Here is a 25,948-nt window from a genome sequence, read left to right as displayed (position 1 = left end):
ATATCGGTTTGATCAACTCTGCCAGTGCCCTCTCCTCCCTGGACAGACTAATGCGGATATCTCACCGGATTCCCACTTGTGTTGCTTTGCAGACACCTCCTACGTATGCCTTAAAAGCTTCCCATAACATAGCGTGAAATGATACTGTGCCTTTGTTGACAGTGAAGTACTCTGTAATTGCTTTTTGTAATTCGGCGCAGAAGAGCACCTCTTGTAATGCCATGGTGGGGAATCTCCATCTATGCTTTCGCGAGACTGTTAGTGAGATCTTACAGAGGAGTCTGACTGGGGAGAGGTTTGATAACGTGCATGGGAGATGTGTGATGTTGTCTGCCCAGAGTGTGACGGTGCCCGTGACCACCAAGTAATCTATCCTCGTCCACGTGTTGTGGGGCCGAATAGAACATGTAATCAAGTGCATGCGTATTTTGTGAGCGCCATGGGTCCCGTAACCTGTGTATTTCATGAATGTCTTGCAGAATCAGCAGGGATCGGGTTTTGACAGCAGGGTTCACTGCTGTGGTGTCCCGGAGTGTGTCCATAATCATATTGAAATCTCCACCCATTATAATGTGATCTGTTGTCATTTGGTCTATATGGGTCTGCAAGTTGTGGAAAATGTCTGGGTCATCTGTATGTGGGGCATAGGCATTTACTAACAGGACTCTGTGTCCGGCCAAAATCCCTTCCACCAATATATATCTACCCTGATCATCTGTCGGGGTGGAGATGGGATGGGATGTAATGGCAGGTTCTGATGTACTAATGTGTAGACCCCGTGGGAGTATGAGCTATAACATGAGAAATACCTGTGAGGGCCCCAGCTAGCTGCAAAGTTATGGGTGTCTTGTTGTGGGAGGTCTTCTGCAGGAATGCTATCTGCACCCCATTTCTACTCAGGTATTGCAGTACTTGCTTGCCCTTGCGATGATTATTCAAACCCCAAATATTCCAGGACACAAAGGTGGTCTGTAGGACAGCTCGTCTGTCAGTGCTACCGCCTGTCATGTATTGGGGGGGGTGTGTGAGTTTGATAGAATACAAGTGTTTGCATTCTGTGCACAAAAACGAGAACATATAAGTGATATGCAAGACTATCCCATCCCTACACCCAGCAAAAAACTGCCCGGTGAGTCCCCATCTATGGACTAAATAGAGTACAATTATTGAAAATAAAAAAACGACAATCCCCCCGAAGATGCATTTGGTGTCCAACATGGGGGGAGCAACACCACGACGGGCATCTCCTCATAACTTTAGAATCTAACAGTACTGAGGTCCAGAGGAGTCCAGTGTTTAATTTCGATGTGCTACCTTGCGCGCCCTTCAGTGACACATACTTTTTTCTGTAGGCGTGCATGTTCGTCCCAGATCATCCAACTTGGTTACTCCTTTGTGAACATGTCCATACTGGTTGAGTTCTGAGTATCGGGTGGGGAGCCCCGATCCTTCATCATTGCATTTGGCAAGTGTTTTACAAAGGTCCAGGGCATCGGATGGGCTTTCCGAAATGCGTGTTTTGCCATTTATGTCGAACCATAATTGTGCAGGATATAACATCCCATATCAGACACCAAGCTTGTGTTTTTGTAGTTTTGCCTCCATGTATTTGAGCCATACCTCCTGCACCGCAATTGTGAAATCGGGGAATAGTGACACTGACATGCCCTGGTATTGCAGGGGACCCTTTTCTCTTGCCAGGTGCAGGGCAGTATTGCCATCCCTGAAATTAAGCAGGCGAGTTCTGTGGGCTCGTTCTACCATGAACGTAGCAGTGAAGTTGTCTTGGCCTCGCAGTTCAGCTAAGAGGGTCTCTACAAAAATGTCCAAGCGACCAGTGTTGGTGGACTCCGCAATTCCAGAATGCGGCTGTTGTTCCGTCGCCCTGTGGCTTCCAGATCCTCGTTCTTGGCAGCCATCATGAAGAGTCTATTCTCCATCCATTCAAGACATTTCTGCATCTTGTTTGGCCCATCACCTAGATTGGAGATATGGGCTTCAGCTCCCTGGATTCTGGTGTCCTGTTTATCCATTCTGTCTTTCATCTTATCGAGGCGGGACACTATTGTGTCAAATCTGGCATCTAGCACCCGAACTCCAGATCTCAACTCAGCTATGATTGTACCAAAGTCCGTGGGCTGGGCTGTCTCCGGGCCGGACTCTCCCGTCTGCCATGTTTGTCTGTCAACTTGGCGCAGCGCTGCCTTTCATATGTGAGTTTCTTCTGCTTAGAGTCCCCTTAACCTATGCGTTACAAATTGTCACTAATTGTAGTCTTCTCACATCACAGTTCCCAGACCCCAGCCACTACAGTGGTGTTTGCAACCGCCTGTGCATTCCTCACTTGCCCTGGTTTGCATGGATGTCATCGAGAGGGGGTCGCCACCAGCCATGGACTAAAGGAGGTTTGGGGGTGTCCCATTCACTCCAGCTAGACCGCACTCTAGCTCTGTCGTCAGATCTTTCGTTCCTGAGTGTGGGCAGCAGCCTGTGCCAGAAGGCCGCCCAGTGCGGTCCGTTTGCCCCACTCCCCAGGCTCGCCGGCGGTCCCTGTCACCGCAGGGCCTCTGGGGCGCGGAGTCGGGCACTCAAGCCTGGGCTGCAGTACCACTGGTGTCATGGTGGCGGGCCCCTTGCCCCTGTCCAGTTATGGGGACTGCCCCATATTTCAGGGCGTACCACGTGGCTCTCCCGTCCACCGCCCCAGGCTCACCCATGGCCCGTCGCCATTGGGCCTCAAGGGTGCTTGGCGGGTCATAGAGGCCTCTGGGCAGTCCCTCAGGCCCGTTCTTCCCCCACATGTTCAGGGGGTCTCTCTGCACCTCGGGCAGGTCCGGTCTCAGGCTAGGCTAGGTCAGCTCCGCTGGCCTCACTTTCAGGGCGGGAGGAGATCACCCGTCGGAGCTTTAGCGCCTTGCGGCCATCTTGGCCACCGGCGTGGCTCTACCCCCTCAGCAGATGAAGTTAGGTGTGCACACACAGCAATCCTTTGCATCGGTCTCTCCTGTATACTCTTGAACTAATCTAGAATAAACATTTGTTGAATAGACTTCTTTCATGCAATCACAGATGAGGCTTTCAACTCATCCTCATATATGTCAGGAACAGATGTCATGTTAGCAAATTAAATTACAGATTTTTCTCTCTTTGGTATAAAGTGTATCCCTAATAATGGTATATTAAATAAAACTACTATTAAAAAGCATTTGCAATGCAGTTGCCCAAGTTAGAGCTATTAGCTTTGTAAATTCCTAACTGGACTTTTCTTGCCACATAAATTGAAAATGAAAAGTAAAACAGTTGACTAGAATGAGCCGATTCAAGCACCATGGCCGCCATGAGCAGGAGCGCAAAGGAGCAACACAAAAGGAAAAATAGGTTTGCGACCAGTCAAACATATCTGCAAACATGCAATTATCCATGTAATAGGGTCAATGGTGGTAACAAAACTGCCCCCAAGGAGGGACAAACGTAAAGCATTTACCAATGATAACAAAAGATTTTTGAAAGGCAAGCCCATCAACGAGTGATAGTGATGGGCATGCAGAGGGTGTGGTTAAAAGCCCACAGATAGATTACAGCACGTCAGAGCGCTTGCGTACTCGATCTAAAAATGTAATACCCATACTTATCTTGAATTTAGCTCTGGTTAGAACACATGTTTAGCTAAAGTCAGATCTTATAAAAGAAGTGTAGCAACAAGTGTTAATTCTTTGTTTTCATAATTTCTTATTTTCACAGCCTTTATTTTCCTGCTTTTCTTTCTAATTCAGTTTGTTTCTTGCAGCTTTTATGGTAATTTTCTTTTAGTCTTCCTGAACCATACTCTGTGCTCTTCCAGTGCATCTTTAGGCGTAGGTAAATCTTTTTAGTATCCGTTTTTATTTCAATGTATTAGCACAGCTCATTAATTGTATTTTCACAACTTTTGTTTCTTTCTGGAATCTTTTTCAGCAACTTTTCCTAAACTAAATTCAAATAACTTCAAGGTGGCTCTGGTAGTACTTTTCTCCAGTCAAGCAAATCTGATATTGGGACATTTAGCACCGCTCACGTAGTAAGTCCAATCAGGTGTGGAATACCTCCTACAATGTACTCTTGCTATTTTGGATCGTCTTAATGTTTGTGCTCTCCTTCTGTAATGCTTATTTTGTTTGACTGTCTCCACATCAATTCTTGGCAGTAAAGATCATACTGACACACTTGGTTTCCGTTTCTTTTGACTACAGGTTCTTGGCCATTTAGAATTTTGCACATCTCTTCTTGGTCTTGATTCAGTACTTGTTCTTTCTCCTGGATTTTCTTGTTGCTCTGAAGGTCTCAGCTGTCACTTCAGCTGTTCCTTCTCCCCCTTCTGTACCAAGAATTCCAGTGCTACTCTGTTGTGATATGAAAATTGGTATTTCTTTACCTGTCTGCAGTGTTTCTTTGCCCCTTTCTTCTTGCTGTTGTGCCACTTGCTGTTTTGTTCCTTGTACATGTGTGACTTGTACAGTTTGCAGTGGTAAAGTCACCAGTGTTCTTGGTTCTGGCTCATAGAACACTATTTCATCTTATTGATCTCTTGTCCTCTGGGTATGTGAGACTTCCACATAGTTTGCTACTCCAACACATTTAACAGCAGTGTTTGTGATTAATATCACATGGTAGGGGCCTTTCCACCTTGGCTGCAGACAGGACTTTCTCTCATGTTTTTTAATGAGTACCCAGTCCCCTACATGTAAATCATGGCACTGGTCTTGATGTAGATTTACAGTGACAACTTCAACCTGTTGAGAAAGAGAAAGCGCCACATTAGTCAATTCTTTGCAGGAATCAAGTACCATGTCATCTGTTTTCTTCAGAAGTCTATTTTCAGGTACAGCAGGCAGTCTCATGGCTCCTCCCATAAGAATCTCGTGAGGGGATAAACCTGTCTTCCTGTCAGGTGTACTTCGAAGGCTCATGAACACCAAAGGCAAAGCATTGGGCGTTTCAGTGAAGTAGATGTACACATTATTGCCAATTGGGACTTGTTTCTTTCAGCTGCTCAACTATACCAGAAGCCTTTGGTCAATAGCTTCAATGCAACCTCTTGTAATGCTGCACACAATATTTTAAGGATCTCACTGTCAAAGGGAGTCTCTCAATCTGACTCCAGAGAAACTGGCATTCTGTACCTCAGTACCAGCTCTCCTAACATAAGTTTGGTTATAATGAGATTATTATTTCTCCTTGTTGAGTAGGCTTCCACTCATCAGAAGAAAATACACACTATAACCAGGACGTATCTCAGCCCATTACAACCAGGAATTCCGGTTAAGTCCATCTGCATCCAGTTGAAGAGACCACCTGATCTCACTACATAGCTCAGTGTAACAGGTGTTAGTTTCCCTACATTCATCTGTTGTCATGCTACACAATGGTGACGCAGATCTTCTGCATGCATCCTGAATCTAGAGTTAAATCAGTTTTGTCTGAAGGACCTTATCATTGCATCTCTTCCTAAGTGTGTGGGGCTATGGGAATGTAATGTCATGAGAGAGAACAAACTGTCTGGCAACACGAGTCTCCCATCTGATGAAATCCAAATGCCACTTGCATTCTTTCCACATCCTGCTCTGATCCAACCCTGCTGTTAAGCTTCTGTAGCATTTTCCTGCAAACCTTTGAATTGTTCCCCATGTGTCTGCTATAGACATCAACATTGAAAAGACCGTGTCCTCTTGAGATTCATCTGTGAATGTTCCATTAAATTTGCAGGCCACAGTTGCACAGTAATGTGCTATCTCGTCTGCATATCTGTTGGAAACAGTGACATAACCATTGTCACTCATGTAAGCTGCACATTTAGCAGCAGCAGTTTCAGTTGGGAGTTGCAGAGCATCTAACATCCATCTCACATGTTTGCCACTCCTTATAGGCAAACCGGAACATGTCATGAAACCTATTTGTGATCGTAACGGACTCAAGTCATGGACCTCACTAAAGCCATACTGACTATCTGTAAATATAGTCATTCTTATTTGGGCTATTAAGCTGCAAGCTGTGGTAGGGCCGATTATTTCTGCAACTTGTGCTGAGGTAACTCCTTGAAACCAGGAGGCTTCTTACATCTTGTGAATTGTACAGACAGCATAAGATGCTCTCAGGGAACCATCATTTGTTCTTAAACATGAGCCATCAACAAAGAAGTATTAATGGCTCATCTTTTAGGTCTGGCATTTTCTTGGTGCGTAAATCTGTGACATCAAGACAATCATGTTCAAAATCATCAGACATATATAATCTCAGGCAGGGTGAGCAAGATGCTGGTATTCAGGACCTGACACCTTTTCAGAGTCACAATATTGGACGCAAGAATTTGTTGCTCATATTTAGTAAGACTGAAGTTTGTTGCATGTTGGGTTTTGGTTCTGGTCAGCAAAATCTCCACAGAGTGAGGGACCATAACAGTAAAAGGATGTTACATTTGTTTGCTTTCACACCTCTTCAGACTTTTGCTGACAGCCACTACTTATTTCAGACAACCAGGCAGCCCTGCGACCATGGGGCCAAGGGTATTTGGAAAAATAGGCCACATTCCTTCTTGCTTCACTATGTAATTTAGTAAGCACTGAGAGAGCGCGGGTCTCCCTCTCACTGCAACACAGAGTAAACATCTTGGTATAAGCTTGTATTCCTAGTGCCGGGGCACAGCAGAGACATTCTCTCAGCTCTAGGAAAGCTTGCATACATACATCCCATGGAAGTAGATCAGGCACATCTCTCTGTGCCTGCCTCAGTAAAAGCTTAGCCACTAAGAAAAAGTTAGGTATCCCCTGTCTACTGTAGCCAACCACTCCCACAAACATTCTGGCTTCTCCGAGTTTTTTGAGGACCCATTCTTAGAATAGCCTCCACTCTCTCTCGTGACACTTTTCTCATTCCTTTTTCAATGATACGTCCCAAATACTGGACTTCTTTTTGACAGTATTGCAATTTACTCAGGGCCACTTTGTTGAGTCTCAGCTAGGTGGTTTAGGAGCTCAATGGTATCCTGTTTACAAGCTTCTCTTGTGCTTGATGCCATAAGCAGGCCATCAGTGTACTACACAAGGACCGAGTTATAAGGCATCTGAGTGCTTCCAGATTTTTCTTTAGAATCTGACTAAAGATTGAAGGATGTTGAGTATACCCTTGTGTGACTCTGCACCATGCCAAAACTCACTCAAACCACAAATGAGAATATGAATTGGCTATCCTCATGCAATGAAATCGAAAAGAAAGCCTGACACATATCTACGACTGTGAATCTTTTGCTGTGCACGACATTTGATAAAATATAGTAGCCTGATTTGGTACCACAGGATAACATGGGTTTACGATTTCATTAATCTTTCTCAAATTATGAACTATTCTACATTTTCCCTGGGACTTCTATAAACCCATAATTGGTGAGTTGCAAGGACTCTTGACCATTTCCCTCAAAATCCCTGTCTTGAACATGTACTCATTTATTGGTGTTATTCCTGCCACTATTTCTGGGGTCAGAGGATATGGTTGTGTTCTTGGGAGAGTTGCATTTGGCTTTACTGTAATACGGACTAGTTCTACCCCTTTAATTAGTCCGATGTCTTTACCTGTGAAATCCCACACTTCTGGATTTGTAGTTTCCCTCAAACCAGGGGGGCAGTTCTTGTACAGTTCTCATTTGGTAAAGCCCTAAAGTATCTTGTTGAGCTATCTTGAACGCAACATTCACATCATGAGTCTGGAACTCCAATCCATTATGGGTACAATAGATTGTGCAATCTAACTTGCACAATAAATCATGTCCTAGTAGGTTTACAAAACTCGAACCACACACAACAAGCTCGTGATTTTCTTTGAATTAACCTGTTTTTTCAGGGACGTCTTATGAAACTGGATTTGTAATCTGTTTATCTGTAACTTCTTTCCCGAGAGGGGTAGGTCTGGGGCTTCTGCTGTTATAACAGTGGACAGGTAGCTCTGGTGTGAATAAGAAATATTGGTTGGTGGCCATTTATCTCATTTTCTACCTCTAAGATGGCGCTAAGCACCTAAACTGCCTCCCCTCCCTGCCGCACCATCATTGTTACTTATTAGCGTCAAAGCTCCTACTGTCTAGCATGGGTACCTGTTAAAGCGCATTTTGATTCTGGACCTGAAATGGGTTTTCATTTACTCTGGGCATCTGAGCCATACTAATTATAGGATTACTCGCATTATGTTGACCCATAGGGGCTTTGGGATCTGGTCATTGAAACCGTGGACAGGTAGCTCTGGTGTGAATAAGAAATATTGGTTGGAGGCTATTTATCTCATTTTCTACCTCTAGGATGGCATGGCACTAAGCACCTAAACTGCCTCCCCTCCCTGCGGCGCCATCATTGTTACTTACTAGCGTCAAAGCTCCTACTGTCTAGCATGGGTACCTGTTAAAGCGCATCTTGATTCTGGACCTGAAATGGGTTTTTATTTACTCTGGGCATCTGAGCCATACTAATTATAGGATTACTCACATTATGTTGACCCATAGGGGCTTTGGGATCTGGTCATTGGAACTTGAGTTTGCATTGGCCCTTGCTTTTACTGAACAGGCACATTCTGCATTTCAATCTGATTCCCTCGTTGCATTTGATTATTAGCATTCATTGCATCTGAATTGAACCTACACTCCCTCTTCCAATGCCCCATCTTGTTACAAAAATCACAAGGAGTCATTTTCTTCAACGTTATAACATCTACACCAGTATCTGGATCATTTGCCACTCCTTGGCCTCTACCATGCGAAGGAACCATACCTTCTTGAACATCTTGTGGTCCAGCTTGAAACCCAACTCTTTGCATGCCATTCTGAAAACTGACACCTTGCAATTGCACCAACATTCCCTGCAAGTGGCCGATTCTGAAAATCCTTCTGAGCCATTTACATCTGTGCCAGCATAAACTTTTCCTTAAGCTTTATCTCCTGTTCATCACTAAAGTACTTTGTGTATTTCAGAATTTCATCCAGTGACTTTGTCTGCCAACAAACCACATTCTGCTGCATATGCTGACTAATCCCAGGTCTCAATCCTAGAACAACTGCAAAATAAAGTATTCCACATCATTCGACTCAAGATGCGTTTGACCTGTATGCTGCTCAAATGCTTTCAACAACTTCTCATAATACTCATGCACACTCTTTCACCTCCTGCTGAATCCTGTTGAACCTCACAGAAACCCAGCCCATTGGAAGAACTCTGCCTTTCAGAAATATAATTACCTTATTATACTTATCCATCATAGTAGGATAGTGGTGCATTAGTGCGAGAATCTCTCAATGGTTCTGGATTTGGCCAATGTACAGCAATTATACATTCAGACCACAAATCATTCAGAACAGCAATGTCAAAGAAAGTATTCAAATCCGTCCACAACATTTTCGAAATCTTAACAAACCTTTCAACTTTGTGTACAACTGCATTGGATTGTCTCTCAACTTGGGGAAATTGTAAATGCTGCAAGATCTCCATTACTCAAAGGCACATGAACATACCTGTTATTTCTCTTAATGAATAAGTTGAAACTTCTGCATCATCTGGGAAACATGGAGGTGTCTTTCTCTTTACTTCAGCCACCTCTGTTGGTTCATTTTTTTTTTGCCCATTTTCTTTCTAATTTCTCAAACACACTTCATCTGCAAACACATCTCAAATTCAATATTGTGCAATCACATTCCTAAAGAACCCATTGTCTCAATTGATTCATCATCCAAATGTACTTTGAAACTTTTCTGCAATGAGTTGCTTTTTGAGAGATCAAAATCAGATTTGTTTGCTAATTCAGTCAATTTGTCATGTACAGTTGCAGATCTCCTAGTAATTTCTGTGCACAACTGTCGGCTCTTTTTCTTGGTATTAATTCATGTGTTCTAGATCCAAGCATCCTCTGTTTATTTCTTCCAATGCTATTTTCAATCTTTGAACATTTAGTGGTCTCTCTCTCCACGAGTAGTACCTGGGCTTTCTGCATTCTCCATCCTTGCACTTGTTTTGGCAGCTTCTTCAAACCATGGGGAGGAAATCCCATCTTCAAACAAATTTGCCTCACCTTGTGGTGTCCGTGTCGTAAAGACAATTCTTCCTTCCACTAATGATTGAACAGTCTGTGGCAGTGTCCTACAACTATCTGTGAATTCTGTGGTCAGTATAAACTCTAAAGTAGGTATTCCTTCAACAGCTCCTTGAGGTACCACATTTGGGACAGTATTGATTGGAGCATTCAGTATGCACATATCTACTGGCTGTGCTGTAATAACCTTAGAAGGTTTTCATACCGTCAGACTTTTTCAGTCAAAAGAGTTGTGACGCGGACCAATGAAATCTTGACCAGCGAGAAATCACTGGAATCAATGCAGTGTCACCTTTGCGCTTCAGGTTCCGCTAGCATTGAACAATATTAGTTCAATCACAACAAATTGTTACTGTCCCTGTTTCAAAAGTACAGTCGATGTCTCACAACCTGCACCACAAATCATTAGGGAACAAGACAACCATGAATCAACTCTGTTAGTCTATCCCGGGATCTTATACTACTTCTTAGTCAAGTAACCTCTTGATCTTCTTTGACACAAGCGTATAAGCATCAGCAGTTCATAACCTTCAACAAGTCATTCAGTAAGCATTAACCAAGACCATTATGCAACCTTAGTAATTAATGACAATTTTGACGCATAAACCTATTGATACAACTCCAATTCAGCAACCGTCTTTGAAAGAAAATACATTCAGTCTTCTGGGGCTTTGGCCAATGGGACCAAGGACATTTATCTATCTTGGGGCATTTTTTCAATTACTACATCTCCTCTTTCTCATTACGTAAACAGTCCTCTCGCTACCAACTTTGGTGGAGCTGGGACTTTAAGTAAATATTTAGTTAAAGAAATACATCTTACCAACTCATCCAGACATGAAGTCCTTGCTTTCTCATCTGGGCCCAGTCAACGGACCTTGTTCATAGTTGAGAGTAACCAGGAGCTGAAACTCAAATCCGCTTATTTACCACAGTTTCAATTTCAGTCTTTGGGAGTCAATAATGAGGGTTGGTGCAAGTTTCAAAGCTTTACTTAAAATCTCTTGATAAGTAAATCTTTATTGTTCAGCATTAAAATAATCAAGTAGTAGTAATCAATACAAATCATTAATATCGGAACAGCACATATCATAAAGGAAAATTCCCAATTCTAAGCTAAGGAGGATGAGAAAAAAGCTTCAGTAAGAACCCATAAACAGATCTAAATTCGAGAGGTGAAAGCATGAAACGTTTAGCAATACATCTCAATTATTAATCAAAACAGAACTTTCCATAAAGAGAGTTTCAAGAAACTCAGAGTCTCAGAGCAGAATGGACTCAGGCACGGGAAATAATAGGGGTCTCTCAAATTGAATCTGAAAAGCATATGCAAAGGGCTCTGCAGAGAGTCTGGAATCTGGCAGGAGTGTCCTAGCATGTGAACAGCCTGTTTCAGGAAATATAATAGTCTCATATTTGTGATTCAACCAAGTTGTTCCAGTCATTAGACAGTGTCATCATGGCGAAGAGGAAAGTTTCAGTTGTCCAAGCAGTCAAGAAAAAATGGCTCACATAGGCTAAACTTTATAATCGAACATTTTATGAACCATTTTGCAAGTCTCAGAAAGATTCCCAGCATTCACTCAAAATAAGACAACTACAGTTCATGATTAGGCTTCTACGTTACTCCATTAGGTAGTGGGTTTCTCATCTGTCTAAACTAACAACCCTCATTGTTCATGTGAAACATTCTATGGAAATTAACTAAACATTTTAATGCATTATTATATTTTAGGAAAACTATGCCTATGGAAAGGTCGAATCTAACATTTTCTATTAAATTATACATTTCTCAGCAAGTCCACTTTTCTGAATAATATTTCACTTTTCTGACCTAGGTCAGGGTTTGTAAAAGAAAAATGCATACTGCGTCTTTTCATAAGTAACACTTATAATTATGAGAGCCTAGTTCTCTCACTTGCTTTTAAAATACAGCTTTTCATCTGAGGCCTACACATTATTTCTACATGTTAATTACATTATTGTTTATTATTTAAAATGTGTAAGCAGAACCTTTGGTTACCCGGGACTGATACAGGATATTTTATTAATTCCAATTTTGTACAGAAATGAGGGAATGGTCATGTCTAAAATGTAGGGTACTAATGAAATGTGACTTTAAATTCTTGCTGTGCGTAATCTCTTAATCTTAAAGGGTTTTATTTTTTCAGATTTCCAATGCCATTTTATTATGTTTTCTGTTGTACACGTCTTACTTTTGATTACTCTGAATCAAACCGGAGGTATACTCATAGATTATGGGATATGTGGGGGGGGACACGACTCTAGTTAAAGCAGGTAGGTTTTCTCTGATGGTATAGTTTTTTTCTGTGTATATTACTGGAGTTGCTAACAAGTTGGTAAATATAAAGAGGCTCCAGTACTGCAACAGCTTTGTTGGGTAATTGGTCCTTTTCTGCCTCTTCCCCAAATGAATTACCAGGCACCTGTGATAGTTGTTGATAATCAAGAACTGCTGTAAAGAAAACATGACTGGAGCATGGTAGAGAGGTCATACGTGAGATGTGTGCTGGGATATCCACTTGGCCTCAATTCAGACGTCATAAATTTCTGTTGCAAAAAAAATAAAATAATAATTTTGTCCCACTTGTCTCGTATGCTTTTCCATGTGGATGTCTTTAATTTAATACTGATAGATTATTGCATTTTATGTTTATCTGTTGGTAATAAAATGAAGTAATGCATATGTAAATTTATAATTGTTCTTGTAACAACATATTCCTCATATTCAAACAAAGGATGATGGTCAACGGAATGATTTCAACTTTCCTTCTGGATTGGAAGATAATTTGTTTGAAGAAAGTCCACCATCTTCTAGAACAGCTGCCCTGGGATACCCAGCAAGAGAACTCATGCAAAGTAATACTAGTTTAGGCAGTAGCAACAGCAGCGGTGATGCCGGGAAACAGCAGTACCAAGCAAGTATGTATTTTTTCCTATATTGTTTAAAGAACATGATGTGACAAAATTTTTGTTTTGTACCGTTACTTTAAGGCTGTCTATATACAATGTATGTTTATTTCTTCATTTCTGATTGTAAACCAGTTTAATCATGTTATTTTGTATGCTTTGTAGTAGTTGCTTAAACAACCTTTATTGACATCCATGTTAAGACGAGCAATATGTTTCACACATCAAGTGCTTACAAAATCAGTGTCCACTCCAGTGGTTGGCAAGGTGACATGGGGACCTCTCTTTGTTGTCCTTGTCAAAGTGGTGAAGGATGTGGACTTCAGATTGATTAAAAACTAGCTCTTGTGTCTGAAATCAGCTCTTGATGTCTATTAACTTTGTCATGCTTCCCTCTCTCAGATTAACCATCTAATCCTGGACAGTGGTTTTATATCTGATGGAGTGCTCTCTATTTGAGCCTCCCAGTAACTTTAATGGGTAAACTCCAAAGACTCCTAATCTCAATGTAGTGCTATTCTGGTACCTGAAAAGACAAGTTTGTCCCAGTTGCATCAGAGATGGCTACTTTCATTGCTATAATTAAGACACATTGAATTAAAGCTCTTATTCCATGTCCGGTAATGCGTTTATGCATCTATCTTTCACGGAGATAAACTTGGTCCTTATGTTGACTTTCTCTTTGAAGCCAAATGCCTAATGCTTGCTCCCACCTTTAGGTGCTATCACAAATGAGCTGACTCTTTCTGATTTTAGCTTATAATTGAAGAACTATGGGCTTGATGTATGAAAGTATGCAGGTCCTTTGCACACTGTCACAGTAACCAAGCTGTACCTGGCTGGTGAGCCCATGAAAAGGACGAAACTTGACCTGGGTTGCTTGTGTTCCAGTTCAGGGAGGGCCTGGCTTGGCAGTTCAGGCCGGACCATTTCCAGTAAATTATCACCTGACAAAAGCTAAATGATCTTCATTGATTAGATCACCATGCATTTTCTGGAAGTGCACTGCAAGTACTTTATAAATGCATTTTCACTAATTAATGTAGATAATGGTCTCTATTTGGGGTCTTTGTTTGGCTTGCAAAATAATATCATTTAGCTCTTGTGCCGTGATTAACCGACTGCACCTTTGGTATAAACAGGGCTGCTCGCATATTGTATGAAAGGATGTGATTCTTTGTTTAAATAGAGATTTCAATGCTCAGTGGGAAGATCATCCGGGCTCGTTGCTTTGCTGTTCTGTAACTTTTTATTGTTTTAATCTCATCTAGACCTATTGTCACAGAGTGACCAACCTGCTGTGTTCAGCATACAGTGAGGATTGCAAATTTAAAGCAGATTTGTTTGTCTTTTGTTCCCCTGTGTTAATGTTAGAACACTTCATGTACAGCAGCCAGGAAATAACTTCTAAATACTTTCTGTATTGGTGAATCTGATAGAGACTTTTAGTGGCGGATTCCCCATGTATCATTCTGGATCTGGAGATTTTTCTCAAGCAGTACCCCTGCATGTTGTCAGGTGATGTCAAGTTGGCTCTGCGTCCTTGGCTGGCGCTGTGCGCACTGGATATGACGTTGCGGACCTATATATGTGCCACCCCGGTGCACTGACATTTATTTTCTTTACGCGCCAGCCAGCGCAGATCTGAAGAATAGCTAACCCTCAGTCACTTTTTGACTGGTCTTTTTCGACTTTTTGTCAATTTTTGAGTGTTTTCACAAGATGTCGTCACATAAGACTGGGCTCACACCCTGTGGATCCAGTCATCGGGCGATGTCTGTGACGGTTCCGCACTTCGTGTGTGCCTGTGGTGTCTGGTGCACATCTATGACCCGAAGTTGGGGTTCCAAGTGCCTAGTTATGAATCCAAAAGCTTAGAGGGTGCTGTCCCTAAAGATCATTGCGGCCTGGCTCTGCGTCACTTTTCGTCAGATGGAAGGTCCTCAGAACAGTCTCGGAGCCCCCATTCTTCATCGTCCCACTCTGAATCATTGGGACGGTCAGGTAAGTCGAGGCAGAAGAACAAGCGTTCTTCGACTTCACCCTGTCCGTCGGGCAGTGAGACGATGGAAAAGGAGCATCATCCTCCATGAGTTATATGCGTGAGTAAATGTGCACCTCATATTTGGGCAGTCCGTAAGAGCATCTTGAGGTTCCGCTGGGTCAGAAGGGGCCCCCTCTGGTTCTGTGCCGGCAGCTTCGACCTTGGCTACAGGTTGCACCTATGGATCTGTTCTTGGATCTGAACAGGCGTTGGTCCTACCATCTCTACCTTCCCCGACACCAGTTCTGGTGTCCATGCTCCCAACATCACCTGTGTCCCCGGGTTGCGTCAAACCCATCCTCGTTGCCGTGTCCGACATGGAGCCCGGCCAGCATCATGTGACGTTGATTTCGACTTCAACAGTTAGCTTGTTCCCAAGGTTGGATCCTGACCCTTTTCTCTTGGGTTGGGGTATGGTGAGGATTGAGATGGGTCGCTGGACCCTTTGGAATACCAGCTGAAAGGTCCCATGAACTGGCGGATAGACCTGGGTGTGGCAAGTGGTATGGACACTTCCCATGACACTGGCATGCTTTCTCACAATACTATGGCTATGGAGGTGGTAGCATCCTACTCAATGATGGTGAGAAGAGCGGCCAAGGTCCTGAGCCTCGAGCTACTTTCAGGGGCAGTCAGGGCTAGCCTCCTGACAGAGGTGCTTCAGCCTGAAGCTTCCACTTATGAACCCCTTTTGCCTTTTAATGAAACCCTCATTGATGCCCTGCTCAGGATCTGGTCCAAACCTAGGAAAGGGACTCTTGTGAACAGAACAATTGGCCGCCACCATAGACCTGCTCCAAATTACCCACTATTTCTGACGCAACACCCAACGCCTGAAAACGTGGTTATCAAAGCTTCCATGTCCCCAGGCGTATTCCCTTCCTCACCCCTGAATAGGGAATCCAAGAGGCTGGATCATCCTGGGAAGATGATGTTTTCTTCCTCCAGCCTGGCTTTGCTGTCCGTGAACACTTCCTGCCTTTTGGACCTTTGCATCCATACTTTATGGGACATGGTTGTGCAGGCATTGCCACAGCTCAGAGGAGGCCCTTGGCTATTCTCTCCCAAGCTGTTGGTGATGGGAGAGATACAGTGAAGTTCACAATATGATGTGGGCTGGATACGACCGACTCATTAGGTAGATCAGTTGCATCGATGGTGGCCTTGAGGCGCCACGCCTGGTTGAGGACATCTGGCTTTTTGGGGGATGTCCAATCCACCCTTATGGACATGCCCTTTGATGGAGACAAAGCAGACTCTGTGTTCGAGCGCTTTAAGGGGTCCCAGAATACGGCCATGTCCTTGGGCCTCGTAGCTGCCCATCTCCCCCCTCAGTCTGCTTTTCTTCCCTTTTGTGGCCACAGAGGGGGCGCCCAACAACATCCGTTCCTCTCCAGCCACTGTGCTGCGCATACTGCCCAGATTCTGTGTGACCGTGGAAGTGGGATCCAATGTCCTCCTGGGTCGTGGAGCCAGCGGTCCTGCCAAGCCCCCCCACTCTCCTCTCACCACCCCTCCAGCCTACCACCCGCAGCAGCCTCCAACCCTTTGTTCTCTGATGTGTCCCCAGCAGGGACCGGGCAGAGTCAGGATTCACCATCACCTGCCCTGCTGGCAGTCCATCACGTCACAGGTGAGTTTTGCAAATTGTGCGAAGGGGCTACTACCTACCCTTTGACACTACCCCTCCGTCTATGCCACCATTCTATGATCGTATGGCGGATGATCACTGGGCACTTCTCCGTGAGGAGGTTACAGCAAAGGGAGGGTCCTTGTACCAGAAGTAGGATGTGGTTGTTATTTCCGCTACTTTCTGGTGTCTAAAAAGGACAAGGGCTTCTGCCCTATCCTGGACCTTCGGTCCGTCAATCTGTTACTCAAAAAGGAGAAGTTCAATATGCTCACTCTGGCTCAGGTTCTATAAGCCCTAGAACCAGGAGACTGAATGATACCGTTGGACTTACAGGACGCCTATTTCCATATTGCCGCCCCTCTTACCATCAAACGTTACTTGCGGTTCACGGTGGGCCACAAGCATTTTCAATTCACTGTGCTCACCTTATGCCTTACCAGTGCCCCTCAGGTGTTTGCCAAGGTGATGGCGGTGGTCGCAGCTCCTCTGCACAGGTCAGGGGTTTCAGTCTGCCCCTACCTTGACGACTAGCTGTTGAAGTCGGGCTCACCCCAAGGTGTCGTCTCGTACCACTAGACTGTGGCGTAGCTCCTGCATTCGCTGGGCTTCCCTATAAATATTTTGAGGTCACACCGACTCCATCTCAGGCGCTGCCTTTCATCAGAGCTGTTCTAGACACGGTGCATTTTTGGCCTTGCCTTCCAGAGTGGCGAGTCTAGGATATTAAGGATATGATACAGATGTTTCAGCCTCAATCCTGAATTTTGGTGAGAATGACATTGAGGCTGCTGGGTCTCATGGCCTCTTGCATCCTACTGGTGCCACATGCCAGATTCCATATGCGGGCTCTGCATTGGGATGTAAAGTTCCACTGGGAGCAGCATCAGGTAAATCTCTCCGACATGGTCCAGACTTCAGAGTGAACTGCAAAAGACCTACAGTGGTGTCTCTTGAACCGCGAATGAGTCAGAGAGAGATCCCTCTCACTTCCCCAACCAGATCTGACATTAGTGAGAGATGCATCATTCCTCTGATGGGGCTGCCACATGGGAGAGGCGGAGATTGGGGGCATCTGGCCTCTACAGAGTCCGGGCTCCACATCCGTCTTTTGGACCAAAGAGCAACCAAACTGACATTGAAAGCATTCCTTCGCTCTCTTAAAGGGAAAGTAGCGTAGGTGTTCATGGACCACACCACCGCCATGTGGTACTGCAACAGGCAAGCCTGGGTGGGGTCATGGACCCTTTGTCAGGAGGTTCTGCACCTCTGGAAATGGCTGTAACATCGGGGGTGGTTCAGCACCTGGCTGGCTCTATGAACACCAGAGTGAACATACCGAGAAACAATGCTTGGTCGATCACGAATGGGGTCTCCATCCGGAGGTGGCGCAAGGTCTCTTTCAGCAGTAGGGAGAGCCTTGGTTACATCTGTACGCCTCCGCAGTGAACGTACAATATCAGCAGTTTGTGCGTTGGAGTTTCCAGGGTGGCACTTGCTCAGCAACGCTTTCTGTCTTGAGTGGAACTTCTGCCAAAAGGTCCTAAGAAGATCAAGAACAACCAGGCCCAAGTAATCCTTGTGGCTCTGGACTGGGCACAAAAAGTCCGGTATCCCAAGCTATTGAGTGTGGTCATCGATCCTCCGATCAGATTGCCTCTTCGGGAGGATCTTCTGTTGCAGCAGCAGGGCGAGGGTTCTCCACCCAGACCTCTCCAGTCTCGGCCTTCTTGCGTGGAGATTAAGCAGTGGCAGTTGCCAACTTTTGACCTTCAGCCCAAAGTCTGTACTGTTATCTTGTCACCCAGGCGTCTCCCTACCAAAACAGCATTCGCCTGTCGATGGAACAAATTTGTGGCATGGTGCACAGACGAGTCTCTTGACCCCTTCTCTGGCCCTTTTTCTGAGGTCTTTTTGTTTATACTTTCTTTGGCCCAGAAGGTCCCTGCTTTGGGGGCCCTCCAAGGTTATTTGTTTGTAATATCTGCATTTCTTTAATTACCTCATGTGTTCTCATTTTAAGTCTCTTCACAATTGTCCTCTCAGGCTTCTAACATTAAAAACAGCCTCCCGTGTGGCCATTAAATCTGCCCACAGAGTCAGAGAGCTGAAGGCATTGTCATCTAAGCCACCCTTATATCTGTGATGTAAATCCTGTCCTGAGGATAGACACCAAGCAGTCTGTCTATCTACCTCCCCATGTGTCTGCATATAGAGCACAGAGTCAAGGTGTCCCCCATGGGTCTGCATTAAGTCAGACTCTGTTTAACATATACATCCCTCCTGTGGTAATCTTGGTCAGGTTTTACAGTGTCACCTACATGACCTATGCAGATGTTACCCAATTGATCATCACCTTGGACTGAACATGGTGGGCCTCTCTTAAAACGGTCTGTCAGTGCATGACAGCGTTCACTTCTGAACTGTGACTTAGTGCCTTGAAGTTCAACTCTGACAACACTGAGGTAGTTCGGATTCTTCAAACTTCTCATGCCAGATCTGTTACATCTACTTTCTGGCCTTCCTCTTGGGTTGCTACACCAAGCCCTGCAAAGGCATTTAAAAAAATCTTGGTTTCCTTTTTTAAGGAATTCCCTTTTCTTGGTAGCCCCTCTGGTAGTATTGAAGAAGCTTCAGCACATCCAACTGCATCTGCTAGATTAGCTTTTGGATGGCCTAGATATGACTCCACCTCCTCAGCCTTAGACATGCTGCTTTGACTCCCAGTTCCGAAAAGGATATTTAAGTCATTCTGCCTAATACACAAGGCCATGGTAAGGAAATGGCTCCCTGTTGTAGTTACCCCACACTTTTTTCCTGGTACTGATGCTGACTTGACTGAGAAGTGTGCTGGGACCCTGCTAACCAGGCCCCAGCACCAGTGTTTTTACCTAAAATGTACCATTGTTCCCACAATTGGCACACCCCTGGCACAGAGATAAGGCCCTTGTAAAAGGTACCAGTGGTACCAAGGGCCCTGTGACCAGGGAAGGTCCCTAAGGTGCTGCAGCATATGTTGTGCCACCCTTAGGGACCCCTCACCTAACGCATGCACACTACCATTGCAGATTGTGTGTGTTGGTGGGGAAAAAAAGGCAAAGTCGACATGGCATTCCCCTCAGGATGCCATGCACACAAAATGCTGCCTGTGGCATAGGTAAGTCACCCCTCTACCAGGCCTTACATCCCTATGGCAGGGTGCACTATACCACAGGTGAGGGCATAGCTGCATGAGCAATATGCCCCTACAGTGTCTAAGTCTATTCTTAAACATTGTAAGTACAGTGTTGCCATATTAAGTATATGGTCTGGGAGTTTGCCAAAAACGAACTCCACAGCTCCATAATGGCTACACTGAATACTGGGAAGTTTGGTATCAAACTTCTCAGACTAATAAACCCACACTGATGCCAGTGTTGGGTTTATTAAAAAAATGCACACAGAGGGCATCTTAGAGATGCCCCCTGTATTTTACCCAATCCTTCAGTGCAGGACTGACTGGTCGGTGCCAGCCTGCTGCTGAGAGACGAGTTTCTGACCCCCTGGGATGAGAGCCTTTGTGCTCTCTGAGGCTAGAAACAAAGCCTGCACTGGGTGGAGATGCTTAGCACCTCCCCCTGCAGGGAACTGTAACACCTAGCAGTGAGCCTCAAAGGCTCAAGCTTCATGTTACAATGCCCCAGGGCACTCCAGCTAGTGGAGATGCCCGCCCCCTGGACACAGCCCCCACTTTTGGCGGCAAGTTCAGGGGGAGAAAATGAGACAACAAGGAGGAGTCACCCACCAGGCAGGACAGCCCCTAAGGTGTCCTTAGCTGAGGTGACCCCTGCCTATAGAAATCCTCCATCTTGATTTTGGAGGATTCCCCCAATAGGATTAGGGATGTGCCCCCCTCCCCACATGGAGGAGACACAAAGAGGGTGTAGCCACCCTCCAGGACAGTAGCCATTGGCTTCTGCCCTCCCAGACCTAAACACCCCCCTAAATTCAGTATTTAGGGGCACCCCAGAAACTAGGAAACTAGATTCCTGCAAACTGAAGAAAGAAGGACTGCTGACCTACAAGCCTGCAGAGAAGAAGGAAGACGACAACTGATTTGGCCCCAGCCCTACCGGCCTGTCTCCAACTTCGAAAACCTGCTCCAGCATCCGACAGGGACCAGCGACCTCTGAAGCCTCTGAGTACTGCCCTGGACTACAGGACCAAGAAACTCCTGTGAACAGCGGCCCCTGTTCAAAACCTGCAACTTCTTTGCAACAAAGAAGCAACTTTCAAAGACTACACGTTTCCCGCCGGAAGCGTGAGACTTCACACTCTGCACATGACGCCCCTGGCTCGACCTGCAGAAAACAAACACCTCATGGAGGACTCCCTGGCGACTGAGAGCCTGTGAGTAACCAGAGACGACCCCCCTGAGTCCCCCCCCCCTGTGCCTGCCTGCATCGTTGAAGTGACCCCTGGGTCCCTCCTGTTTGCACACTGCACCCGGCCTCCCCTGTGCTGCTGAGGGTGTACTTTCTGTGCCTTCTTGTGTCCCCCCCGGTGCTCTACAAAACCCCCCTGGTCTGCCCCCTGAGGACGCAAGTACTTACCTGCGGGCAGACGGAACCGGAGCACCCCTTTTTCCCATAGGCGCTTATGTGTTTTGGGCACCTCCTTGACCTCTGCACCTGACCGGCCCTGAGCTGCTGGTGTGGTAACTTTGGGGTTGCCTTGAACCCCCAACGGTGGGCTGCCTATGCTCCAAACCTGAGACTTGTAAGTGTTTTACTTACCTTCAAAACTAACCTTTACTTACCTCCCCCAGGAACTGTTGATTTTTGCACTGTCTACTTTGAAAATAGCTTATTGCCATTTTTACAAAGACTGTACATGATATTGTTTTCAAAGTTCCTAAAGTATCTAAGTGAAGTTCCTTACATTTAAAGTATTACTTGTAAATCTTGAACCTGTGGTTCTTAAAATAAACTAAGAAGATATATTTTTCAATATAAAAACCTATTGGCCTGGAGTAAGTCTTTGAGTGTGTGTTCCTCATTTATTGCCTGTGTGTCTACAACAAATGCTTAACACTACCCTATGATAAGCCTACTGCTCGACCACTCTACCACAAAATAGAGCATTAGAAGTATCTACTTTTGCCACTATCTTACCTCTAAGGGGAACCCTTGGACTCTGTGCACACTATTTCTTACTTTGAAATAGTATATACAGAGCCAACTTCCTACAGCCATCCATCACACACACACCCACACACACCCACACACCCTCCCCCCCCTCTCTCTCTCCCTTCCCTCCCTTAAGTAGCTGTCCAGGAATGGATCTGAAGGTGTTCCAGATTTTAATTCACACAGTATGTCTTAAGACTGAGGACCAAGTTTGTGATGTGGTCAGGACCACTGGGTCAGTAGCTGCCTTTGCTTAGAGGCTGGGATTGAGGCCACTGGACACCCTAATCAAGCTTTTCAAGTCCAAGTGCATCTGTAAGGTGCAGCAAAGTTTGGGGTTATAAAATGATCAATAAGATTCAACTCGCAGAAAATATTTTCTTAAGGTGTTTTCTGCGGGTCCCACAAAGTACCCCGGCCTCTCTTCATGAGGAGATGGGTGTTAGATATATCAGCGACCTTGTTGCTCTCAGGCCTTAGACAGTGCTGGATCAAGATATGGACTGGGGACGGCTCTCAGTTAAACAGATTAATTCTGTTGGTTTGCTTATATCCCTCGATCACATGTATAAAATCCCTTGGGCTGCCTATATGAAGACAGCTTTTACCAGCTTGGGGAGGGCAGATATGTTTTACAGCTATTACTCCCTGAGCCCCTCGGAGCTTAAAAAGGTAAGGGACTTGTTTGTTGAATGTGCTTTAACACAACATGAACACTTAAAGCTTGTGAACCCTTTGGTACGGGGTCGTCTATTGTTGAAAACTGTTCAGGGTATGGAGCCTTACCATTCCCTCCTATCCAATGAAAGGGACATATCTGTGGTGGGTACGATTCAGGTTTAACTTGTTATATCATCTTCTAGCCAGCCCGAGTGGTTGGTCTCGTCCTGTGGCTGTGACAATGTGTCTCCACCGAATACCCTACGTTTTGTGTTGCTGTGCAGATATTTGTGTGCCTGGGAAGCGAGTCCTTCTCCCATTACTCAAAGCGCCGAACTTTGCACAAGCTCGCGCGGCGCTTATGTGTCTGCAGCTCTTGCCGAAAGTGCACATTCTTATTGCTGTTTCATGTTTTCCTCTTGCTACTTTTGGATCTAGACGGTCCAGTTCCGGTTTATTCTGATGTGATATAAGGGATCATCTAATGCATCTTATTGTTGATAATATTTTATTATTTTTAAGCTGGTACATGAATGTATGTGTGATTGTTTTTTAATTTTATTTTATTCACTTTTATGATTGTATCTACAATTGAATAAAGAAATATATGATTCTAGACTCACGACCAAAAACAATGTATTCCACGAAGGAAGGACTGCTGGCCCTACAAGTTGAACTTGGTACATTTTCAGGGAAATCTTTATTTCTGATTTCATCCACCTTAGTAATAAATAATGTTACAAGGCGATCACAGAGGTAAGCCCGTAAAAGAGAAATAGTGTTAGTACTTGGGAAAAATTCACTTACTTAACTGTCTTGAAGTTTGTTGTAGATTGCTGCTAGTTGCTGATGAAGTGCAGGTAGAGAAGTTTAATACGTTTTCTGGATCGTCCAGAACATGGCCCAGAAACGGGCTTTCTATACCCCCTGGTAGTAAGGACTTTTTCAGTGTGCCAACATGAGTCAGAAAGCCAATTGGTCTGCAATCAACCCACAACTCACTGAACAGTACTGGAGTGTTTTCAGTTAAATAAAATGCCATCCGGGATGACCCAAACTCGCTTTCATATTGAAAAGGCACACTCAAGAACACTAGGAAACAATGGATATACGGTAAAGATTTATTTTAAAATCAAAATCCTGTCCTAGTATACACAGTATGTGTAGGAACTATTATAAAGACAAAAAGAACACCAGCTCCGAATTTTATGACTAAAAGGAACATTTCGCTGCTGTAGATGACAAGATTCATAATAAAATAAACACATAATTAATGTGATGGTGGTTTGTGAGCAGGTAATTCAGTAGTGAGGAAGTTTTGGAAGGGGGAGTACTGATAGGCATGGGTAACGATGTCTGTAGTGCAAGCTGTGCAGGTGTGGTGCAGTCGGTGTAGCAGTTAAAACAATATATACATATTTAATAAACAAAACATGCATGTAGTAATGGGATTATAAGCATACAGAGAAATATGATCACCTAATAAGACTCCGCCAGAATAAAACAATAACACTCACCATAAAATACATGCTATATATGGTGTTGGACTTTTTCATTTTTTAGATTGGTTTCTAATTAGACTTTCTGCTGAAGTGTATCTTCCAAGCTACTAAAGCCAGTGCCCGACATCCAAAGGAATGTATAGGAGATTACGCTGGGGGACAGATTTTGATGAAGAGCTGCAATCACTGTGCGGGAGGGGCTTCCTGGAGGGCATATCACATAAAGGCCATGTCCCCCTCGTATGAGAATTGACCGCTTCTGAGCAGGTATGTCAGGCTGTGGGTTGAGACGATGACCCAAAGCAAGTTAAGGGGTAGCATCAAGAGCGCAACAAACTGAGGTGAAGGACTGATGTGCCTGGTGGGTCACACCACATTTAGGGCCCCAACCATGGCAGAGCGCAGTCGACCTGGAGCTGTGAGGTTGAGCATTGCTGCACACCAGGGCGAAGCCCAGAGAAAAGAAGTGGCCTTTGATGAGTGATGTGCTCAGGGCCAGTGGCTGGTCCCCCTATATATAAATGACATTTGTTGGCACCTCAGCATGTACCGGAGTCTGAGTGTTATTTCATCAATTGTAAGCTGACCCTGTGTTACCCCATTAAGGTTAGTGTTGCACTTTAATTTTTTTATTGCACCTTGCTGCCTGTACCTCCTACTCACCTGGCTGGTGGGTTCCCCTGAAGGTGCACAACGGTGTGATAGGACTGAGTTGGCCATTTAGATTACTACGCAGAGCTCTGAAAGGGGTCCGCCACTGATTGTGAGGTATAGCACTCTGGGATCCACCTAGGCTGGCATTCATGTAGCGCTACTAACCTGCTCTTTGAGCAAGGATCGCAACGTATGACTGCCTGGAGCTATGTGGGAAGAAGGGGGACCTAAAAACCCAAGAATGATAACAGTGGCAGTGCATTGGTGGCGGAAGGCGGGTCTGGGCCGGTCTCTGGTGAGCAGGCACCCACAGATAAACTTGACGTCATAAGCCCAACCAGACGCTTGCTGGAAAGCAAAATAACTCAATAGCGGTGAAAGTGGACCTAGTGAAAGACAACCAGAGGAAGATGTTAAAACTAGAATCAAAATTCAAGGCAGCAGTGACGGAGCGGTCTCCAGCAGTGACAGCAACTGATACCTGTGATGGAGAAACTGCAATTGTTGGAATCTAGGGTGGACAACCAAGAAGGCTGAGCTGTTTGCAACAATGTAAGAGTAACTCCCCTGTCTGGAAAAAATAAAGGGAATACAAAGGTGTTTTTTTTTTTTTTTAGCAGGACAGGCTACAGGAGAAAGTGGTGCAGGAGGGCCTCTTCAAATTCTTCACACTTGAACAAACACAGAGTACTGGCATGACCCCCAGGCCCATGGCCCTGTTGCAGCATGCGCTATCGAGATTACTACATTTCCGGGACAGAGACTGCCTTTTGTGGCATGGCGTGACAGCTTGACCATTCGCAGTAGGCAATGCAATGGTTCCATATTCCCTGGAATACTCAATGTTAGTCCAGTCCTAAGGTATCTTACACAAGTTGGGTTTACACTAGGCATTGCTGTTTCCAGCTCCCTTAAGGGTCCAGGTGGAGGGGAAGATGTTTTTCTTCTCAGTGTCCTCCAAGGCATCATGCTGGATCGAAAACTATGATGCTGAAGGCCAAGGTTTGCCGATAAAGGGTCTTGGCAGGACACTAGCGCATAAAAGAAAGCTCACAGAGGCAGGGTGGATGTGCTTTAAAAGGTGACAGGCTTAGATGGAGAGTGGTTGGTAGCTTTGGTGTCTATGATTAACTCAAGTAGATCTACAAATGAAACTTTCCATACAGACAAAGACTCTGCTATTGAGTATGAGAGCATAGGAAACTCCAACACTGATTCTGTATCACCTAGCCTAACACCTGGCATGGCAGATTTAAACATT

At 44.8% G+C, this 25,948-nt stretch overlaps 1 protein-coding gene across 2 annotated transcripts in view; it reads left to right on the top strand.

Annotated features, from left to right (window-relative positions):
• Positions 1–25,948, top strand: part of DENND4C (DENN domain containing 4C) — a 1,359,979-nt gene that overhangs the window by 1,111,563 nt on the left and 222,468 nt on the right. For both annotated transcript variants that reach the window (XM_069239287.1, XM_069239298.1), the window contains exon 25: positions 12,858–13,041. In XM_069239287.1, the coding sequence (XP_069095388.1) occupies positions 12,858–13,041 (184 nt within the window). The remainder of the gene's footprint in view (positions 1–12,857; positions 13,042–25,948) is intronic.

Source organism: Pleurodeles waltl, chromosome 1_2, assembly GCF_031143425.1.
Source record: "Pleurodeles waltl isolate 20211129_DDA chromosome 1_2, aPleWal1.hap1.20221129, whole genome shotgun sequence".
NCBI lineage: Eukaryota > Metazoa > Chordata > Amphibia > Caudata > Salamandridae > Pleurodeles > Pleurodeles waltl.
This window is presented reverse-complemented; position numbering and strand designations above follow the sequence as displayed.